The following is an 18305-nucleotide window of genomic DNA, read 5'->3' on the forward strand; positions in this document are numbered from 1 at the left end:
GGAACATCCAGTCCACACCGATGGCAAGCCTTCGGGAGCAACTTGGGGTTAAGTGTCTTGCCCAAGGACACATCGACTGCCAAAGCTGGGTATCGAACCACCGACCCTCTGATTGGAGAACTACCATGCTCTCCACTGTGGCGTAGTATATGTATATATATGTATATGTGTGTGTATATATATATATGTATTATTAATTGGCACTTTAAAACGACCTCCTGTCTGAATCGTGCCCTATAAATACATTTTATTTGCCTAATTCTATTATCAAAATGAGACTATTTGTTTAAGACGTCCTCCTGCGCCCCCGTGCGGCCGCAGGAGGAACCGACGTTTAAAGGGACGCCGGTGTTCGCGGTGCATCCATCTTCATCTCCTCCTCCTCCTCGTCCTCCTTCTCCTCCGCTCAGCACACACACCGTTCGATCGGATCAACTGAACGTTAACGGTCGTGTCCCGCTCGTGCACATGGCGTCTAACGGTAAGAGAACGTGGACTGGAGAATCACTGCAGCGACGTTTGAAGGTTAGGCTGTGACGTCACCGGTGATTAGCTAGTAGCACTGTCAGTGGTCAGTGGTGGCTATTAGCTAGCTGCTAATCACATCTTTTTAAATTGACGTTGTTGCTCAAAGGTGTTTTTATTCACATGTGGGTCTGTTTGGGTATAGAGGGACTTCTCACGGCATCGTTTGGAGGAGAACCTGCCGGCTAGCCAGTTGCGTTGTTGCCCCAATGCTAACTTAGCTACCGGTGTCTTCAGCTAGCTTTTAGCTTAGCGGCTACGTTGCTATAAGCTAGCTTGGTCGCTTGTGCTACTGACCCAGTTCAAGCTGTCAGCGGCCTCTCAGAGCACAGACCGCCGGGTCTGCTTTATATCAGGGGGTCCAACTTATTTTAATTCAGGGACCATTTAGATCTCAAGTAGGCAAGACAAGTAAAACCAGTAACAACACCTCCATGTGTCTCCATGTTTGGGGAAACAACACCTCCATGTGTCTCTTCTTAAATGCAGTCTGTGGGTTCTCAATGTTTTGGGAAATAGCACACCTCCATGTTTCCCTTTTTATTTTAGAAAGTTGCATTCCAACACTTAATACATGTCTTATTGTAATTCATGAAACAAACACAACTAAAGGGCAATTAACATTAAACACCACTCAAACACATATTCTGTCAGGTTCTGCTGTAACCTAATGAAGCTGCTGGTTCATTTATCCTCCCATTGTATCAATGTGTCAGAAGATGATATTGTTTCGTTATTACCGAATAATTAAACATGTCTTGTATTAGTTCTGTTGGGTAAGACTGCGGCACACGTTTGCCAAACAGAAACCAAATGATTCAATATATTTTTCTAGGAACATAATTACATTTTGAGGGTGATTCAAGTGTGGATGCTTGGTATTATTTGGATCAACCTTATTAGATCTATACTGTTAAAAATCTTTGTTTTTCCATTAACACTCCATTTTCTTTATTCCATAGATTACTCTCAATCATCTGGCCAGGGGTAAGTAATGTAATACTCAATCACAGACTACAGTTTCGCAACCTTGACTTGTTTATTTATATATATATATATATATATACTCTCTACATCAAGAGCTCCCTTCACTCTCATATAAACACCTAGAGCAGAGGATGTTGTATGATATACAGATTTTAAGCCCAATGAAGTAAATTTGTGATATTGGACATTTACAAATAAATAGAATTTAATTCAATAGAAAACGTATATCGATTTTTGGGACATAAAAATCAGGTCCTACATTTGATTCAAGGCAAGAAAAGTATGGGAAACCATGCCTAATCTGGTGTGTGTATTGTTGTGTGAGCATTTTGTCTTTTTTAACCTCTGCCAGCTTTGGGTCCTATGGTGGTGGAGGTGGAGGTGGCGGTGCTAACCAGGGCTATGGTCAGTCGTCTGGTCAGAGCTACAGCCAGCAGGGCTACGGCGGCTACAACCAGAGCTCCGACAGCAGCCCCGGCTCCTACAGCCAGGGAGGGTATGGAAGCTACGGCCAATCCCAGTCAGGTAGAGGAAGACTCTGTCCAACTCTACTCAGGAATCTAGTCACACAATGTGGTGTAGCTAACTTTAACTCCATGTCCTGTCTCATGTCTTCTACCTGTAGGATACGGTTCTCCTCCCTCTAACCAGGGTGGAGGTGGTGGAGGTGGAGGAGGTTATAATCAGTCCTATAGCCCTGGAGGTTATAACAACAGCAACCAGCCTTCCAACATGAGCTACAATCAGCAGTCTTCCTTCTCTGGGTACAGCCAGCAGCAGCCTCCGTCTTTATCCTCCGCAGGGTAAGACACCTTCAGCTTCTACACCTTTTTATTTACCTACTTCTGCCCCGTTTGGACACAAGGAGAGATTATGCAGGATGAATTATGAGAAATACTGCTTTGTAAGTTATTGCCATAATTTAAGAATTGTAATGCTAATTATGACGTGTCTAAAAGGATAAAATCTGTTTCTCTTTCTGTGGAAAAGTTTTTAGCTTTCTAACTCTTCTCTACTCACGACCTTCAACAGCTATGAAGGAAACTCTCAGGCTTCTGGATACAACCAGCCGCCGAGCGGTGGACAGAGTGGAGGTGGTTACGGCAGCAGTGGAGGTCAGACTGGTGGCTATGGGGGCAGCGGGGGGGGCCACCAGCAGCCATCCCAACACGGAGGAGGTCACTACAACCAGCCTCCGAGCTACAGCTCACCCCCTCCACAGAGCTACAGCCAGCAGAGCCAGTACAGTCAAGGTGGAGGTCAGGGATGGATTTATATTCACTTTTTCATGTTTAAGTTGTATGTTTAGTTTAGTTTTCGAAGTGAAAAGAAGTAAACCTGAACTCAACAGGGGACAAAGTTGTACCTGACGTACTTATGGATTATCCTTAGACCTCTTACACTGTTCACAGGGACTATTTCTTTAGTAGAAAAGGAGTTCCAAAGAAAATGGTTTACAGTGAGTTCTATGGGTTATTATTTCTAGAAAATGTTGCTGTTGGGTTTTTTAAATGTAATTTTTTCATCTCAAATTCCTTTAACCTCCACATACACTGTGTCTACAGTGAAGCATTGCTACACATTCTTCAGAGACACAAATAAATCAAACATAGACAGTTTTTATAACAAAGTGTTGGCATCTGATTGTCTCAATTCCCTCTCAGGATATGGAGATGAAAGCCCACCGCTGAGTGGAGGAGGTGGAGGGTACGGCGGTCCTGACGGAGGTTACGGAGGGCAGGACGGCCGCGGCGGCAGAGGACGGGGGGGATTTGGAGGCCGCGGTGGTGGCGGATATGATCGTGGTTTTGACCGAGGTGGCCGAGGTGGACCAAGAGGAAGAGGAGGAATGGGGTGAGTGTTTAAAACTATCCAGTGTCCATGTTGTCATGTCCTGTCTCAGTAGGTCTCTAAATCCGAGTACAGGGATGCATGTAAGGGTTTCCTCACCTGAGGTTACACGTGGAACAAAAGAGAGAGTTCTGTTCCACGTTTGTAGCTACCTGCTAAAGCAAGTAGAGAGGAGCATGCTGCTGTGTCCCCTCACACATGCTTTTGAGGAAAATCAGTCTCAGGGGTTCTTAAATAGCCACAAAGCCATTCTTACGTTTTCAGTCTGCAGTGACAGCTGCACAGATCTAGGGTTTGTGTTAATAGCAGTATGTCATACATGCACTTTTCTGAGGTGAACACATACTTATTAAAAGTTCCTTCCTGAGTTAAACTGAGGACAGAGAGAGTCTGAGTCCTGCGCTGCAGATCCTGATAAGAAAATCAGTTCTGATCTATTTCAAAATAATACAAGGGCAAAAATCTCTAATAATGATCTTGCTACTTTATATAAAAGCTGCTACTGCATTCTAACAGAGGGAGAAACAATGTGTTCTGATTTATAAGGTGAATGCATCATCAATAGGCGAGTGTTCATGTCATCCAGATCCATTTTTTATTGTTTTGTATCTCTAATATTGTTTTTTAAAAACTCAAAACAGGCTTAGTTTTGGTGGTATGGTATCGGAAATGTATGGAAGAAATCTATATCTCAATATTAATAAGAATATTTGCTCCCCTGTTGTGCATTTAATCAGGAATGAGTTATTCATTAGTGTGAAGCAGAACCTCCAGTAACTATTTTAGGTTGTTTTTAAATTACGGTTTGTTTTAAAATAGCAATTAACACAATACAATCATATCATGATCTGATACATCTGAAAGCCTTCTGGATGTAACACACATTCAACTTGAGAACAACGTTTAAAGCTTAAATCTCTGGTGTGTTTGATCAGAAAATGTAAACTGCCCAGAGCTCACATCATGAAATTGTTCTAAACATGAAGGTGTTTGAAATGAGTCGACATCATGTTAAGGGTTTGGGTTTAAGGTCCTTGTGGCTGAATGCTGCTGAGAAAACATTCAGATTATTAACAACAAAAGAAAGGAGCTTGAAGTTGCATTGAACATTTACTTTTATGAAACATTCATAATGGATCCTTGAATGAAGGTGCTGCAACATGAACCAGGATTAATCACTGGGTTGGTTCTGGCTGACAGACTTTAAGTTCACTTCTGTCTCTGTTTCTGTCAGAAATCTCACAAATGACAGTTTAGTGATGAAACATGACGCCTCCTTCGTGGTCAGTCATTTGAACAAAGGCCCTTGATTCAGTGATTCTTTCAACAGAAAGTGAAAATGTGGGAAGCAATCAGTGAAACGCTGAAATGTAACCATAAACTTCACATTCCTGTAAGTTACATTTGTATTGCCAACATCACAAATATAAAGCTTTTAATAGCAAACATTTTAAAAGTTGTACAGAAAGAAACAACAAGAGCTAACACACCTTAATTAAAGTGGAATACAACATCTTAGCACATGCTGGTGGTTTCCATGGTGATTTGGCTGTATATGGTGCATGGTGGTGTATAAAGTCTTTATCTGGTTAGTGGTCTTGTGTACAGAACTGTACAGACTCTCCACAGACAATGGGAGGATACAAACAAAAACCAGCTAGGTGCTCCATCGTTCTCCAACAAAGGATAACATTTCTGGTCCCAAACTTTCCATTGTTATTACAGAACTTCTGCTATGATCACACTCAAACTCCAGGATAATAAACAACAGCAATACTCAGCTGAATTATCTTTTTGCTAATAGGAAGTTCTGTTAAACACAAAAACAGAAAACTAAACATGATGCATCACGGTTGAGAATGGATTCATGGTGGCTGCTTGTGTGTCGCTCAGATCTGCAATCAGTTTAGTAAACAGACCGCTCTTCAAACTATGTTTTCTGTGCAAAATTAAGAAAGATAGGAATGTTATAAGGAAACAAATTATAGGTTGGGGATTATGCATACAAACCCAATAAACTACACAGAAAAGTGACAAATCACACAGATGTTATGAAGGCTATGAAGCAGAAAATGGTATGGTAAGTAGATGCTTTTGTTTTAGAGGTTGCACAATATTTCATGTACTTACTTGTGACCTCGTGATGTTGATGATGAACTCATAGACATAGAATTAGTTTCCATTTCATTGTTTGTTCTCTCACCCATCACAGATTAGATCTGAATCTCCACTATTAAAATATCTGGAACTCAATCCCCAATGTGTCATCACAGTTTCCTTTAAGCAGGCAGATGGCACTGAGCAGTAAACAGCTGAGTTAAACTATAAGTTATTTTTTTAAGATTTGAGAATGGAGGGGATGTAAAATGTAAAATGGTGAACTAGCCCACCTGGTGTCTGTTCTTTTAATAAAAGTCACAAACTATATAGTGTTAAAGTGTAAACTAAAGGTTGAGGTATAACTCTAAAACAGATTAGACCAATACACAATAACTAGTTATATGATATATAAGATTTATAAGGGTGCAGTGTGTAAGATCTGGCCATATGCTCCAAACACATAGAGGGCAGCATTTCACTTCTACTACTGGGTCCATACAATCTAAATGAAGAGTCATCAGTTATAAAAAAACGAACTACTAACAGCAGGACAAGATTACTCAAAATTCAACATAACTAACTCTACTAAAGTAGACACTTAACAGGCTTTACGGGCCATGTTACGTTACATTTTGTTTATTTGATTACATCCAAAATGGCAGAAAAGAAAACTTTGTTTCGTCCTCCTCATCACCAGAAGACTACGTCCCCATGAGAAGAGCGTGTTGCAGCTACGGGAGACAGGCCTTCAGTTAGCGTAGCGTTAGTTGTAGCAACTAGTATTCAGCCAGAGCAAACCGCTAACTGATAGCTCGTCTGCTGCCGCCATACCGCAAACCGTTGAAGTAGTCTCTTGGTGCTAAGGGAGGACAAAACATAAATACAAATCATTCTGTTGTTTCTACCACTTTGGATTTAATCCAATAAACAAAATATTAAAACACACACAGACCATGTATGTATTAATGACCACCCTTCAGGGCAGCTCTTTGTCCTCTCATGTTTGATGAGGTTTGATACAATACAGGATAGGCTGGGGCTAGCTTATTAGCATGCTAATTTCAGTAGATATCAGGTGTCAACCTTCAGTTCTGAAAAGTGAATTCAATGCTTCATGTGTTAAAGCTGCATTCTCTCTACTGTCCATCAGGGGGCGACTCCTCTGGTTGTATAGAAGTCTATGAGAAAATGACTCTACTTCTCTCTTGATTTATTCCCTCAGTAAACATTGTAAACATGAGTTTATGGTCTCAATCTCTAGTTTCAAGTCTTCTTCAATACAGCATGATGTTCATTTAGTAAATGATGGTCCATTTGGAGTCAAATAGACCATAAAACAGGGTATGCTTTAGAGCGGGGCTACACACTGATTGACAGGTCTCTACCAGAGACGTATACGGCGTCTCTACGTCACTCCTCCTCAGTCCAAATATGGTCACTTCTGTTCATCGTTTGCAAAAAAAACAGATGGCGATGGCCAAAACATAAAAAAATGTTTTAAAGTAAATTCTGGCCACATCTGACACATTGCACCTAAAACGTTTGCCAGTGAGCCTCTACACACGGTGAAGTCTGAAGACATACGGTGTTCTCACAATTGTCTTCCTGTCTTTAAGAACTTAACAAAAACAGCGTTTAAACTGTGGCCCTTTCCTCCGCCCACACTAAACATTCCCATCACCTGCCTCTCTCACCTGTTACCTCCACCCTCCCAACCAGCGCCCCTCTGTGTCATGCTCTGCTATAATCAATCTTTGAATCTTCTCCTAGGCTCTTACCTTCTCTCCAGGCTGGCTTTCTGCTCTTAAGCCATCATTTGGGGAATTGTAAAAAGGGGGAAGTCTACAGAGAGTTAATAGTTTTCTTTTAGTTAAAGGAAAGAATGACAAATGAAAATACTAATAGTTCAGGGGATCATGAAGAGCCTCAAAGAGGTTGTCTGAGATATAAAAATACCCAACAGCCATCCAGGGATCAAAGGTGTTAATGTTTGGGCTGGTTAATTGACACAAAACCAAGTTATCTGATGAAATAAAATGGGTGCATGCAAGTCCATTAAAGACTTGAACATAACATGACAAGGTCTTTAAACTGGCCACTTGTCCTCGAGGTGTATCCAGAGACTCTGAACCAGGTTAAGTAGGGGTTCTTAGGACTTGAGGACTGAAGAGGGTGGGGTTAAGTCAGAGACTGAGAGTGAAGGTTACCCACAACCCACTGAGAGAAACCGCTGTCAGCACCAGCCTTCAATGTCCTTTCTCTCTTCCTCCTCATCAGAATGGGCGATCGTGGAGGATTCAATAAGTTTGGTGGTAAGTGACAAAAAAAACAAAAACACAAAAAGGTTTGTTGAGTTTGAGGAGTCAAAGCTAAAAGGAGGAGGAGTTATCAGTTCCCTTAAAGCATGAGGTGGGTGTGTGGTGAAGTAATCTAAGTACATTTATACTACTACACTGATTATTACAGAGTGAACACGTACGTGGTTATGTGAGTAGCTTATTGAGGTTTACATGACAGGAGGTCCAACTTTCTATTAAAACTTTCATGCTACCAAGTAGAGTGTGATGAATAATGTTTTCCATATCACAGCCGTACAGGTAAGAACCCTCAGACCCCTTTTCCTCCAAATCCGCGCCGGTTCTTGAGACGGTTCACATCAGGATTACGGTTCACATCAGGATTCTTGGAGGGTTTCCACCAGTTTTAAAGCGAAACCATTGTTATCCAGGATGTGTCATCTTTTGGGGCGTTGAAAAACGCACAGAGGAAGTAAACAGTCGCAGCAAGACGACGGAGCGTATTTAGTTTTCATGCAAAAACAAGAGTGGACCAACTTTTAATGAGACCACTGGACAGGATTTCTCACTTGACTTCTCCAACCTGTATAATATGACACCCACACAGATGTCACCACAGTTCGCCCTTCAACTCAATGAAAACCTGCTATTATTTGGGGTTCCAGCTAGAAACCAACTTTTCAGGTTCTGAACCATTTTCTCTTTGGTTGAAATGCTGGGAACGGTTCAAAATAAGTGCACAAACTGGAACAGAATCAGTTCCGTGTTGGTGTAAAAGTGGTGTGGATAATAATCTCAGGTACTGCAGGTGAACCCATACTCAGTGATGTAAACGTCCAGCAGAGGGAGTTAAACGGCTCATTATGTCTCCACATGTTCTTCTTCTGCTCCTCTGTCATATCTGTGGTGTTGGAATATTGAGGGTATTTGAATCTGATTGATGGGAGTTCAGAGCTTTGGTCTCAGGGTCATAAAACCTGCAGTGTTTGGTCGGGTAGTGCTACAAAATCAACAAAAGACACAAGATAAGAGAAGAATCAACAGGTTGTGTGTCACATGTTAATAGATGAAAAAGAACTTGTGATCTCTGGCGACTTGGCCTCAAACCAGCAAGATAAAAACTCGTAGAAGGAAGTTTCGGTTCTACTTCCCAGAGGTGAGGGTTGAGTGGTAAAAACTGGTTTCATTACACAACTGTGGAAAATTATCTTGTACCAATAACTTGATAAGGTACATTTTCTAAATGACAGGAATGATTGTGGTTTCTCAATAAGGTGGTAAACCATTAGGAACAATAGACCAGCTGGTAATAAAGCTTCAATCACATGACCCGCTCTTATAAACCGCAACCAAAGAATGATAATCACATTAGATTTAATAATTATGATTGTGTGTTACAAGTTTACTGAAGGACAGTGTATGTCTGTGACTGAAGGCTCACTCTGGTCTGTGGTGGCAACAGAGAGATAACCAAATAACTACAGAGTATTTATTTAGTATAAACGGGTGAACTAGTGTTGTCAGGGACATATAATATGTTCATGGTGATAACAGGGTGTGTTTCACAAACCAAAGGACAACGTTTGCCAAAGGCAGTGTATTTTATGTGCTTTACTTAGACATTAAGTAATTTTCTGCATTAATTATAAAATAATATTTATTATTATTGTGGTTGACGTGCAGCAGGGTCCAAACTAAATCTGACTAGTTGCCATTATAAAATGCACCAGAGATGTTGATTCACAGTTTTATTTGTTACGAACACAAACGGTATGTGTAGTGAATAATAATTAGAAAACAATAAATATGAGCAATACAAATTTCACATTTAATGTAAGTATTTACTGTGTGTGTATTAGCCTGGTGTGTAAGTTTTCTCAGTGTTTAAAAATGTAAACTGTACACACAGAACGTCACAGTTGTGAGGCAAACAAAAGCATAAAGTTAGTATATGCTAGAGTGAGGCACAGAGGTCAGAGTTCACCATCCTGTCGTTCTGAGGAAGGAGGGTTTCTCTGACTCTGTTGTCGACTCGAGGCTACAGGAGTTTACCTGAGTGAAGCTGGTTTAGTTCATCGCTGTCTGTCTGAGCAGAGCAGCTCCCAGACCAGCTGGTTCTGATGTTATGATGACTGAGGTCTTTTGAGCTGATCTTATCTTCCTCATGGAACAACTCTAGTTTTTTTCCATTTGTATTTGCAATATTAAGTATTGTCCTTTACAGTTCTTTAAATATCCATACTAATTATTAGAAAGCACTTCATCCATTTCTGTAGCTTTAAGTAGTAATACTGCATATTCAATATATGGCTGTTTGACATTAAATCACTGTGACATTCAACTTAAAATCTGAACTTTAACTTTAGACCTATGTCCACATTATTCATGGTGACACAGTGTTAACATTAAAAAGGTGTGTCACCTTTGGAAGGAAACTTATTTAGTGAATGATGAGTCATCCATCCATCATGCCGAGAGCACAACAGTCCGGTCAGTTTACTGACAGGACTACATTCTTCTATGTCAAGAGGGATCATCAGTCATCAGTGTTTTGGTTTCACGGCCACTTCCTGACACATTTAAGATGTTCAGACGTCATGTTGATGGAAGGTTTTTTCCCTGGTGTGTTAAAAGACATGTTGGTTACATAATCACCCGTAAATCAAGCTGCCGGTGAAGCAAAAGGTGACAGAACTTAGAAACCAAAGAATGTCTGAAGGTGATCAGTTCTCCTCTGAAAGCTTCTACACTGAAGTTGTTTTTTTGAAGGTGTGCGTAACTATACCAAGTAACAAAACGCTGACATCTCAGAATGACAAACATGGCGCTCTTACTCTAAAGATGTGTGATTACCAAGAATCTTCTGTTCAGCTATGTGGAAAACAAAAGAGGAATCAGTGAGTTAATGACATGGATTACCGTGTCAGCTGAAGGTGTTGCAACATGTTGGTGTTGGTCCCAAGAGTTAGTAATACCTGTGTGAAAGGACATGACGGATAGTGAGTTCAAGAAATACTCAGCAATGCATTGACTGATTTAAACATGAGAGAAGAGCTGTGTGGCTCTGCATGAAGGGTCAGACACTCACACATGGATGAGTTTACCAAACCGAATAAAGCTGCACTGTGAGAGGAAGTGTGGTGGTCATTCAGACACACAAACCTAGCAATAATAATTCTCAATAATACACTTGTTTGTGTGACTTCAAGATAACATCAGCGACTGTTTGTGCTGAGTGTGTTAATCCTGATGGACGGTGTGAAGTAGAGACACGGTGGACAGACGGGATGGTAACATGGTGTTTATTTCATGACAGACAAACAGCTGCTTACATCACATATCTCCACATACAGAGAGACTAGAAGCTAAACACTGCTACTGTTCTACTGGGAACATGAAGAATAGACTCATTGTTTATGTGGCTTATCACTTGTTCTTTTCCACAATTCATTTTTTTGTTTTGTTTTTCTTCCCTCTCAAGGACCAAGAGACCCGGGACATGGACATGGAGGACCCGGCTTCAGTGAGTCTGGATTCTTTTTGCTCTGCTAACACAACAACAGTGTGTTTAGATTTGTTTCATTGAAAGATGCTCCACTTACAGAATATTTTCAATATGTAAGGGGCATGAGGAAATAGAATATAGAAAGGATACACATGTGTTTATGATAATGATGCTTAAAGCCAGGGTTAATGTTCTTGAGAATCTATCAAGAGGACCCTGAATTAAAAAAACACATCACTAGCTCTAAGAGTTTCTAAATTTAGCAAGAAAGAGCATTTCATTAATTGATTGTTGTCACGATAAAAGGAAATTTTCAAAAAAAAAATTATATATATATATATTATTATGTATGAAACAGTGGATGTTACATATATAACATAAAACTAATAACCTAAACTATAATAAAAAAAGAAAATAGGATAATAAGATGGAAAATAAAGTAAATAGATAAATACATACATGCATATATCATATTTGGACATTTCATCTGGTCCAGAGAGTCTTGATAATAAATATCACATTTGATTTGTGTATATGATCTTTCATTGATCTCTCCTTAGCTGGTGAAGAGAGTGGAACATTAGAAGCTAAAGAGACATGTATTTTCTACATTAATTGATTTTTTTGGTTTGTAAAAATGACCAAAAGTCCAAAATGACACCTTCACAAAGTTTAAACTTTTCCAACTAGCAGTCCAAACTTCAAAACTATGAACAATGTTTGTGTAGTTTTATAAGATGATGAGATTATTGATAGATAACTAATAGTAAATGCTGCGTTAACCAGACATTTACTGTTGCTCAGAGACATATAGATGATATATAACATTTAATGAGATGTTCTCTGTCCTGTTGGTTTTCTTGCTGCTTCCTCACATCTCCACCTGTTCTCCTCCCACAGTGCAGGACCAGGATAACTCTGATAACAACACCATCTTCGTTCAGGGTCTGGGAGACGACTACACCGTGGAGTCAGTCGCAGACTTCTTTAAGCAGATCGGGATCATTAAGGTACAGCAGCTCCGTCACTTCCTGTGTTTAAGGAATGTTTAGTTTATTCATGTATTTATTGTGTAGTGTTGGGTGTGGTGGACCTTCAGTGGCCTTGTTCCTGGAAGTGAAGTGAATATGTTCAATCTGAAAATTAGAAGCTTTTGTTTTATCAACATTTGATGTTGATCTTGGACAAATTTCAAGAGTAGAAGTCCAAACAAACCAACTAAAGAACTTCTTAAAATATAAGCTCAAATTGCAACAAATTTATTTACTAATTCAGGTCTTTAAATTCAGATAAACTTTGAGACAATTCATCCAGGAAAATGTGAAACTGATATATCAGGTTATAACTTTATAACCTGATGTGAAATTTGAACAAGTCTGATTTTCTACAGTTTAATTCTCTTCTGTTCCTCCTAATATAATATATATATATATAATATGTACACAATATGTAATATCTGTACCTAGTTGACACTTTTTTGCAGCTGCATGGTTCTGTTTCGTGACTCTGTCATGTGACCTGCGTTGTGCATTGATCCTCGTAGATCAACAAGAAGACAGGCCTGCCGATGATCAACCTGTACACGGACAGAGAGACGGGGAAGCTGAAGGGGGAGGCCACGGTGTCCTTCGATGACCCCCCCTCAGCCAAGGCTGCTATCGACTGGTTTGATGGTGAGATGTTGGTGTTTGTCCGGCTTCTTTAATTTACTCTTAATGTTCAGACAGGAAGAGGTTTTCTTTTAAACAAGGACAGAGTTCATCAGTATGTTGGTTAAAATATGAGAGTGTTGAACGTACTGAGAGGAAGAGAGGACTGTTAGAAAAGTTTTAATACTTTTTCCTTTTAAAGTTAATTAATTTATTTCCTCCACAGGTAAGGACTTCAATGGAAATCCTATCAAGGTGTCTTTTGCGACTCGCAGAGCCGACTTCGGAGGCCGAGGTGGGATGAGGGGAGGCCGAGGACGAGGAGGTGAGAAGTTCTCTGAACATGAAGGTTGGTATTTTAAAAAAGCAGTATGAGATGTTTTATTTTTTTAATTAGAAGTCCTGGTTCGTTTGAGACAAATTGAGATTGAAACAGTCTCAGCATGAGGTCCGTTTAGTAGCAGCGAAGTAGCTTTCAGTCGTATCACATGATCTTCCTCCGCAGATGAAGATGAACTGTTAATGTTCAAGTTTCCTTTTTAGGACTTCTGGTCTAATTTAGTTTAAACTTCACTCATTAAACACAAACACCTGGTGTCACGCTGACGGAAGATCTGACCTGTTGATTGGTGCTCCATAGGGCCGATGGGTCGCGGTGGATTCGGAGGAGGTCGAGGAGGAGGTTTCCCAGAGGCAACGGAGGCAACGGAGGCAACGGAGGCAACGGAGGCAATGGAGGAGGAGGTGGAGGAGGAGGAGGAGGAGGAGGAGGAGGAGGAGGAGGAGGACAGCAGAGAGCCGGAGACTGGAAGTGTTCAAACCCGTGAGTTTAGTGATTTAGTGATTCCATTAATCTCTTCTAGAAGACCTGGATTAAAACATTTCGTACTACAAGGTCATGTTTTAAAACTCTTTGTTCAACGATCTCAATGAATCTCAGCTGTTATTTAAGGTTTTGCATAAACTTGTTGTGTTTGAAGTTTCGTAATTAAACTTGTTTTGTTGCTTTGTTATAATAGAACATACAGATCTCTGCTAGATCATGTTGTAGCTAAAACTATTAAGAGAAATATAAAGATATTAGTTTTTTAGTTATTCAGGGATTTCCCTTCACTTTCTCCACTTTTCTCTTCAGCAACTGTGGCAACCTGAACTTCTCGTGGCGTAACGAGTGTAACCAGTGCAAGGCCCCGAAGCCTGAGGACGCTGGAGGGATGTCCCCCATGGAAAGAGGTGGGACTGATTTTAAGTTAAAGGTCCAGTGTGTTGAATTTAGGAGGATCTATTAGCAGATGTGTAATATAATATTCATAATGTTTTCATAAGTGTATAATCACCTAACACTGAGAATCATTGTGTATATCGTTAGCTCAGAGTGAGTCCTTCTTATCTACATAGAGAGCTGGAGGCGGAGTCCGCCATGTTGCACCTCCATGTTTCTACAGCAGCCCAGAGAGGACAATCCAAACACTCTAGAGAGAGACTGTCACGTTTTATAATTACCTAAAGGGCCACCGTAGTTCTCTACACGCGAAAACTGTGGTACCTCCAATCCTGTCTGACTCCTGTTGCTCCTAAAATATTGTTATTATGGTATGGATGGCCTCTGAGACAGGTGAATGGCGTCACCACGGTTTTGCATTCGGCGGCTCATGTTACCTGGGTCTTGCAGTCTTGCAGTGGAGGATTGAGAGGATGGGCATTCAGTTAGTTACAAAAATGCATTTTTTTCCAACTACCTTGCTACAATACCACATTTTATTAGTACAAGAGACAGTAATAATAATAATAATAATCAATCCTTTATTAGTCCCACAACGGGGAAATTATTTCTCTGCATTTAACCCATCCCGGAGGAGCAGTGGGCTGCAATGAAGCGCCCGGGGAGCAACTTGGGGTTAGGTGTCTTGCTCAAGGACACCTCGGCATGTTGCCGGTAGAGGGGTTTGAACCACCAACCTTGTGGTTACGGGACAAGCGCTCTACCTCATGTGCCACAGCCGCCCCAGTGATGTTTAGAAGTGTGCTTGTATGTGTTACCAGCAAGGTAATGTACTGCTGTGGACATTTTCACCTCTTTACCTTGCTGCTGGTCCTGGTTGGATTTGAAAACACACAGTATGGTTCATAGTTTAAACTCCTCCACTGCCCTGCATTGACTGTGTCAAAATCACTTTAAAAAAGTGTTTTAAGTTCCATGTTCTGTCTTCTGTTATTCCATTATTTAGGCAGGTAGCACGATAACTCTATTTATTACCTCCTGATCGCTGACATTGTCATTCAGTAGTAGTTTAAGTTTCAGTGGTCCAGGTTTTGAGAGTTTATCTTGGAACTACTTTCTGCCGGAGAAATAATCCCCATCAAAGCAGTTTACTGCACTCTCTCTGATATAAGTGAATGGATTAATAATAGATGTGTTGTTCTGTCAGGAGGTTTCGGAGGAGGAGAGCGTAGAGGAGGGTTTGAGCGCGGTGGCTTCAGGGGCCGAGGCGGTGACCGCGGCGGCTTCAGAGGAGGAAGAGGAGGCGACCGCGGAGGATACAGCCCCGGGAAGATGGACTCAAGGTCAGACTCACTGAAACACACAGCGCCCTTTAATCTAGTTATTGTAAGCGTTTATTAGATTTAATAATAATACACTGACCACGTTCACAAGGACGCTAATATTCCACTATTATTCTCAATATGACAATATTCTGAATTTGATAAATTAAATTCTAATCCCTGATGGAACCTTTTCAGATTTAGACATGAATGATTAGGACTTTTTTATAAATTATTTTCACACCCAGGTAATCTTTTATTTTAAGTATTTGTTCCATTTTTATATATTTTTTGTATGTATGTGGAATGTTTTTATGGATGCAGCTTGGCTGGAAGCCCGAAATGTCCTTCAATGTGGGACAATAAAGTGAATGTTGGATTCAGTGGATCAACTCGTGTGGGACAAAATAACTGATCTGACTTCTGGTCAAGTTCACGATTCGTCCTGACAGATCTGAGCTACAGAGTGAAGCTTCTTAGCTGTTTGTCCCCATGTTTGATGTCAGAACTTAAACTAGTTCACATAGTTAGGAGACAGGAGGACATCGTACTAAATCAGCTCTATACAACCATATCGTCCCGAACAAGTCATCAGTTAGAAAGCTCTGCAGTAAACCTTAATTGAATAAATGATGAACAATCCTGAGGACAAAATGGCGGAGGGAAGTATTTATTTATGATGTCACATGACTGCCTCCCCTGAGATGACATGGTCAAAACCTGAGCGCTCCCATGTTTGTTTTGCATGTAATTTGTGTGAAAGCCTCACTGTTCAAACAAACACACACACACACACACACACACACACACACACACACACACACACACACACACACACACACACACCTGTTCAGCCTGTCCTCGATGCTGATTGGTTTGCGGTGATGTAATCAGTGTGTTCTTTTTTTTTTTTCAGGGGTGACCACAGACAGGAGCGGCGGGGCCGTCCCTACTAACTCTAGAACTCTGATCCTTTTTCCTTCAGCGTGTAGAGAAATGTGACCGTCCCTGTTTTCTGTGTTTGATCTCCATCATGTGACGCCTTCACGTGTTCTTCTGCTCTCTGAGGCCTCATTTACAGTCAGATCCCCTCCGTCCTTCACTGTTCATATGTTTTATCATCAGGAAGTTCAAAACTCTCCAACTTTATTATCTTTATTATCATTATTATCTATCTATTACCTCTACAGGAGCGTTTCACTTTTACCAGATTTAGAATTAAATTCATCTCATCAACCTTTTTAAGGGAAAACCTTACATTGTGAGATGGCCAACGTTTCAACGTTATTATTACATTTCTCACAAACTGCTGCTTGTCTCCTTTAACTATTTTAATAAGTAATGAATATAAACATTTACAAATGAATCATTAGAATAAATCAAGAATTCTGCAGCTGTTATTCTGGTTTGGTCTCTGTAAACGTCGGAGCTACTTTACATTAACAGAGTAATGGATGATTATAATCTTGGTTATCATTTCCACCTGGGCTTTTAAAAACCAGTGTGATGGCTCCTGATGTAAATGTTCAGCTTAAAGATGTCAGCGAATAGCTAAAGCTGTGGAAATAAGATCCAAGTTATTTAAAGAAAAATCTCCTACAACAGGAAACTAAGCCAGAAAATCTATCTGCTCTTTACAGTCAGAGATTCCTGTCTAACTTTCACTCATTTATTAAGCACTCATCAGACCTGTCATTTATTACCAGTTTCATTTTAGACTTCAGATGATGATCCAGTAAATGAGGCCTCGTGTCTCTGCAGATGTTTGAAGATGTTTGTGTTGAGACAGAAGTCTCACATCTTATTATTTATGTGTAATGTTTTTTTGTATTGTGCATGTGCTGGTTTTCAAATGAAAGTGTTGATAAAACCAAACAATGCGTCTGTGTTTCTTTTTTATTATGCAGCTTTTAAACATTTGGTTTGAGATGTCAGAACCTTTAGACATGAAGAACAGTTGGTTATTAAGAGCTTTGTTTCTCGTTGTTCAAGCTGTCTGTCAGTCTAACAAGTTTTAAATCCTCCTGCTTCATACATCAGTTAGGTTTGTGTTCTTGGTCATTCTGAAAGAGTCTAAATCCTCATAATTCTCATAAATGTTGAAGATGATGTCAAACATTTTATTATCATCTTTAATGATCTCATTTGTAGAAAAGTTTATTTGTCGCTCAGCAAAACTCTGATCTTAGGAGTTAGCTAGCTCAACACAAACTGTTCAAGTTCACAGACGAGACTGATTTTAATTATTATATGTCCTCACAGTTTTAATGCAGAGTGGAAGAGTTATTATTATAACCATTTGATCACGGTGCTGAGGTTCACTTCTGTCAGTTAAACCAGAGGTGCAGCTGTTTCCTGAAGACAAACATGTCCTAAAATCATTTTAGTGTGGAATTCAGGCACACTTCTATAACATCGTAAAGCTGCAGTGTCTTCAGCTGCAGTTCCTCTAACGGCCACAAGAGACAAAATCTCCTAGGGCCGTTTCTCAATATGTGAACTTCTCTGTACTTGTGTCCTCGTGAACTTGTGAAACGTCATCAAGCGCGGCCCAAGTACTGTTCCAATACACAACATCAAGTTCGCATCAGAGAATGACGGGCTCAAGTACGGTCCAGATACCCGGAAGTGTCCTCGCTCCGCCCATTATATCGAGGATGCATCGGAGTAGACTTGTGTGGACTTTGGACAGCCAAGTATCCCAGAATGCATTTCACCAGCAAACAAGAGCCGACAGCGGCAGAGACGGCTCACAACTGTCAGTTATAACTGTCTAAATACTGCTGCTGTTGTGTAACGGAATTTAGTTTTAACATTTTTTTAAGCGAGAATGTAGTTGTTAAGACT

General features: G+C 40.3%; 1 protein-coding gene across 1 annotated transcript; it reads left to right on the top strand.

Annotated features, from left to right (window-relative positions):
- The first annotated feature begins 351 nt into the window (after positions 1-351).
- fus (FUS RNA binding protein) lies at positions 352-17323 on the top strand. Its single transcript, XM_054607504.1, is given in 16 exon segments — positions 352-481; positions 1488-1512; positions 1865-2037; positions 2138-2315; positions 2545-2771; positions 3177-3366; positions 7741-7775; positions 11242-11283; positions 12166-12275; positions 12809-12938; positions 13141-13239; positions 13555-13604; positions 13607-13737; positions 14050-14147; positions 15344-15479; positions 16375-17323. Coding segments are annotated over 16 exon segments (1677 nt in total). The 5' UTR covers positions 352-468; the 3' UTR covers positions 16415-17323.
- Positions 17324-18305: the final 982 nt, after the last annotated feature.

Source organism: Anoplopoma fimbria, chromosome 11 (genome assembly GCF_027596085.1).
Source record: "Anoplopoma fimbria isolate UVic2021 breed Golden Eagle Sablefish chromosome 11, Afim_UVic_2022, whole genome shotgun sequence".
Classification (NCBI taxonomy): Eukaryota; Metazoa; Chordata; class Actinopteri; order Perciformes; family Anoplopomatidae; genus Anoplopoma; species Anoplopoma fimbria.